At 41.2% G+C, this 4,678-nt stretch overlaps 1 protein-coding gene across 1 annotated transcript in view; it reads left to right on the top strand.

The window, feature by feature from the left end:
* Defb8 (defensin beta 8) overlaps positions 1 to 1,732 on the top strand; it is a 1,838-nt gene extending 106 nt beyond the window's left edge. The window contains exon 2 of the mRNA NM_153108.4: positions 1,517 to 1,732. Coding sequence (NP_694748.3) covers positions 1,517 to 1,641 — 125 coding nt within the window. The 3' untranslated portion in view covers positions 1,642 to 1,732. The remainder of the gene's footprint in view (positions 1 to 1,516) is intronic.
* Positions 1,733 to 4,678: the final 2,946 nt, after the last annotated feature.

Genomic DNA, 4,678 nt, shown 5'->3' with positions numbered 1-4,678 from the left:
TGAGAGATAGCTCCCTATAGCCCCCCTCTCTCTGTATCTCTCTCTCTGTATCTCTGTATCTCTCTGTCTCTCTGTCTCTGTCTCTCTCTCTCGTGTGTGTGTGTTTGTGTGTGTGTGTCCCTTAATCTTTGTGTTGGTCTGTCTCGATCTCACTTTATGTGTGTGTCTGTTCCTCTGAGTATGAACTGTCTTTCCGTCTCTATGTGTATATGCCTGTCTCTCTTTGTATATGTCCATCTTTATGTTTCTGTCCGTGTCTCTTCCTCTCTTTTGTGGATACCCTCCTTACTTTCATATTTTTCTCTTTCTTCTAAGCATTTTTGAAAAATGGGTATTGTGTGACTTCGAACACAAACCAAGGACTCTCTCTTTTTCCTTTGAAGGAGCCTAAGGTAGACTCATTCTCTGCTGATCTGCAGCACTTCACTTCCATTTCCTAACTCCTGACACTTATCTTAAGATTATCAAATGAGTGTCTTATATGTAGCTTAAAAATAACAACATGAAGAATGTTTGATTCTTACTTGAAAAGAAAGGTATTAATTTAGAAATCTTTATATATAAAGAGTAGAGTATCTGCTTACTCTAGAAAACCATTCAGAATAACCAGCCAAGCCTCTGTTGGAGAACTTCCACTCCCCCTACCCCCATGGAATACCCTTAAGCACACATTGTGTACAGGGGTAATGAGGCTCCTAACTCAGGGGAGGCTATGAAATCCAGTCTCCCAAACTCTACCTTAAGTGTAGTTTGTCTAAAGGATTTATATTCTTTCAAATTATGTGTATATGTATGGATTTGTGTGTGGGTGTATGCCAAGAAGTACAGTACCCAAAGAGGTCATAAAAGGGTATCTAATCTCTCAGAGAAGGGGTTATTTGCATGCACATATGGGCTGCCTGATATGATACTAGGAACTTGTCTCAGGTCTTCTGCAGGAGCAGTATGCACACCTAACTGCTGAGTCATCTTTCCAGGCTCCAAACTGTGTTTCATAGTTGACATTAGACAAACAGAATAATAGGGTTAGTCAACTCAAAAGAGGGAGGTAAAACAAGTAATGAGCCAGAGAGGAATTGATGAACACATCTTAGGCAAACCTGTGGCCTCTATATGTACGTGCACACATGCACATGCATGTTCACAGTCACACTCAGTGTCTGTTTCAGATACTAGTACAAGGGTCTTGTGTGCTGAAAATCAAAGGCAGGGCTGCTGAGAGGAAGCATGGGACTCACACAGAATCTTTCCTGAGCTCCTGCCTGCTGGCCTGAAAACTCCAATATGTCAGGGGTGGAGCAGACCCTTCAACCTCAGGGTCCTAGAAAAACCATCACTCTTTACACTGCAACAGTGCCTTTCTCTATCAAGAATTGGATTCAGTCCTGCTAAAACAGACATCCCTGTTTGGGGGGAAGAGCCTGCTAGGTTCTATTTATTATAAAAACACGTTGGTATGTATTTCTGACCTCGCATGTTTAATTCTAACGTGTGGTTTTTCTTAATTATTTTTCAGCTTTTAGCCAAAAAATCAATGATCCAGTAACTTACATTCGAAACGGAGGCATATGCCAGTATCGGTGCATTGGCCTTAGGCATAAGATTGGAACTTGTGGATCTCCTTTCAAATGCTGCAAGTGATAATAGAGAAGAAGACAAAGATCCTGCAAACCAAAGAAAACACCAGAATTTTTTCCTCCATGAAGATGGACAAAACTTAAACCAAATTAAACTTTCTTGATTAAATGCAAACACTTGTTGCATAAGGGTTCTGTGTGCTCACAGTTTGTCCTCTCTTCTGCTGAATTCTCAAATGATTGCAGAAGTCAATCACTGGCTCAAGCAGGGCTCTCTTAAGTTCCATGGTTTATGGCAATCTGTTCCTGTCTCTGATGTGTTGGGTGATTCCCTGTAGCCAGCACACAGCCATCCTGCCTGCCTTCTGCATCCCTTTGCCTCCTTAACCTCTTTGTCTTTTCTATCCAATTCCAAGGCAAGGCAAAGATGTCGACCCAGGTTCCCTTTATCTTGTTCCTCAGTCATTTATGCCTTGGGTGTTTGTGCTTAAGACTTTAATGCACACATTGGCTATGAGAGCTCTTGAGTGTGGGATCCAGAGTCACTTAATCATTTATGTACTGACCACTGACAAGATATATTGCATCATTTTATTTTAAATTGAATGGCCAATATTGAGTCAGTGAGGGCATTTATTACATTTAGACATAAGACACAATGAACTTATGGAAAACAAGGCCTTATCGAAAGCAATAAGAGGGTAGAGCAGGGTGAAGAAATAAACAAGGCTATGGTTAGTAAAGCAATAGTTCTGAGTCTGCCCTAGGCCTGACCTTCCCACCAGGGAATTTACAGTATGATGGGCTCCCTGTCAGACTTGGGCGGGGCTTCTCTGTTAATGTGCATACAATGTTTTCTCATGAGTATAATTCAGCTCCAGCAGGATACCTTAGATTTTCAGAATTCTCTGTTTGAAAGAAGAAATGAAACCCCATAGAAAAGATATCTCACCTGGATAGATGCAACTGATTAAAGGAGTCCTTGTCACATGATTGACATGTAACAAAAGAATGTTGGCTGAAGAAACATACCAAAATGCAGGGCTTCTTTAAATTTAAAGTAGGAGTTTGAAGACAGGGCACTGTCCATAAGTGTGTGCTGTGCAAGCTTACAGATCTGAGTTTGATTAAGAGCACCCATGTAATAAACCAGGCATCACAGCATGTCTGTACTCTTAGCCATGGGACATGGGATGGAGACATGTGGATCTCCAAACTAACTAGCCAGCCTGCCAGACGAAATGCACGACCTCAGGCTCAATAAATGATCCATCTCAAAAATGAATATATGAGGTGGACCTCTGATGAGACGGCTCCCCACTTAAGAGCATTCACTGCTCAGGAGGACCTGGTTAGATTCTGAGCACTTAATCGCCTCTCATCACCTTTTGTAACTCAAGTTCTAGTAGATCTAGCCCCTTCTTTTGTCCTTCATGCCAATCTTATACACAGTTTATACAGTAAAAATACCAAACACAAAATTAATAATAATAATATAGTAGATAATGATTGAAGATAACACTACCTTCTGCCTTTAAACACATATATACATGTATTCACACATATAAACAAATGATGTGTAATACACGTACACACACATGAAAGTTATTTAAAATATCCACAAATAATACAGTATTTGAGTTTTTTTCAAGGACATCCTTTGACTTTTTTATTGTAGAATGAAACCCATACACTTCATTTTGATACCTGGCTCCTCAGACCCTGTTCTCAAGGAATTATTTTTAATAATCCATACCCTTCTGTATTATAAGCTTGTTGTTTAGCTGATGTTCAAAGTCACTGCTGACTGTTGCAGGAATGAGATAAAGGTTCCTGCAGCAAGTGAAGCATCATTCTGGGTCTTTAGAGGAAGGAAGGACTTGCAAGGCTTTTGTAGCAAATATTCTCACCTGAGAAAAGACATTAATGGCTATTTTCTTTTTTAAAAGTAAGACCCTTGAAGGCATAGGTTAAATGTATCAAAGCAAAAAAAAAAAAAAATGCTAAATAGCTTTTTACTTCTAAAAAGTGCAGGGCCCTTTGTTGTTAAGATAGGACCAGAGCTGGTGGTGTACACAGGGAACTGACCAATGGAACTGACCGGTGTTAGCATCAGAAACTGGATACAGCCAGGCTCTTAAACTTGCGATGACAGCATCCTAAGGGACACTAGTCTTCTGTGTTCATTTCTAGGGCAAACATAGCACCCCCTTGTGTTACCTGCATCAACTGCAAGTTATCACCTATGTTACCTAGGTTGCAGCCAGGTGAAAAGATGTGAAACCTGCCCCTACCTCCTTTGATTATTCACTTCTTTTAATCAAGACCTCTCAAAGTGTGAACTTTGCTGTCTTGGCATGATCCGTCGAGGAATATGCTGTTTTCAACTAACAATGGTTCTGAAGCCCTGTATGTGCTAGCAACCACACAGGCTGGTCTGAGGCTCTATAGCCTGCACCACAGCCACCACTCTGGGGCACAGGCAACTCCACCAGGTAGGATATTCACTGCCCTGTGGATTAAGAAGTTGGTCAACAAGTCTATTGGACAAGGTCTTGCTCTAAACCCCAAAAGCTAAAGATGACATATCCATGGTGCTATCAGGAGGTACATTGGTCTGTAGATTGCTCTTATGCCAATCAGGAGCAGGGACCATCACTCCCAGGTAACCCTCAAGATGATCTTACAGGTTTGGCTATGGACAACTGAAGAGGCCTTAGCTCCCTTGTCTCACACTCCCCATGACATTTTTACACTACAAACCCAATCCCCACCCTCACTCCCAGACACTGGTCAAAGTCTGTCCTACCTTCACCAACACTTTCATCCTAACAGGCAAGTGATGTCTACCTATTGGAAGAGATTATAGACATTGGGTAAGTATATGAGTGTGTATAAGCATATAGTCAGGGGTGGGTTCAAGGAATACCTACAAGAATAGGAAATAAAAAAAATTGTCACACCCTGAAAGGGACAATCTGTCCCATGGTTCTTACTTACTGCCAACAGAGTTTTTCTGCACCCAGCACAGCAAACTCATCCAACTCAGCATAGGACTTCCATCAGACTCTATGATGTTGTATAGTAGGCATAATTTTAGT

The sequence above is a fragment of the Mus musculus genome, chromosome 8, assembly GCF_000001635.26.
Source record: "Mus musculus strain C57BL/6J chromosome 8, GRCm38.p6 C57BL/6J".
NCBI classification, from domain to species: Eukaryota; Metazoa; Chordata; class Mammalia; order Rodentia; family Muridae; genus Mus; species Mus musculus.
This window is presented reverse-complemented; position numbering and strand designations above follow the sequence as displayed.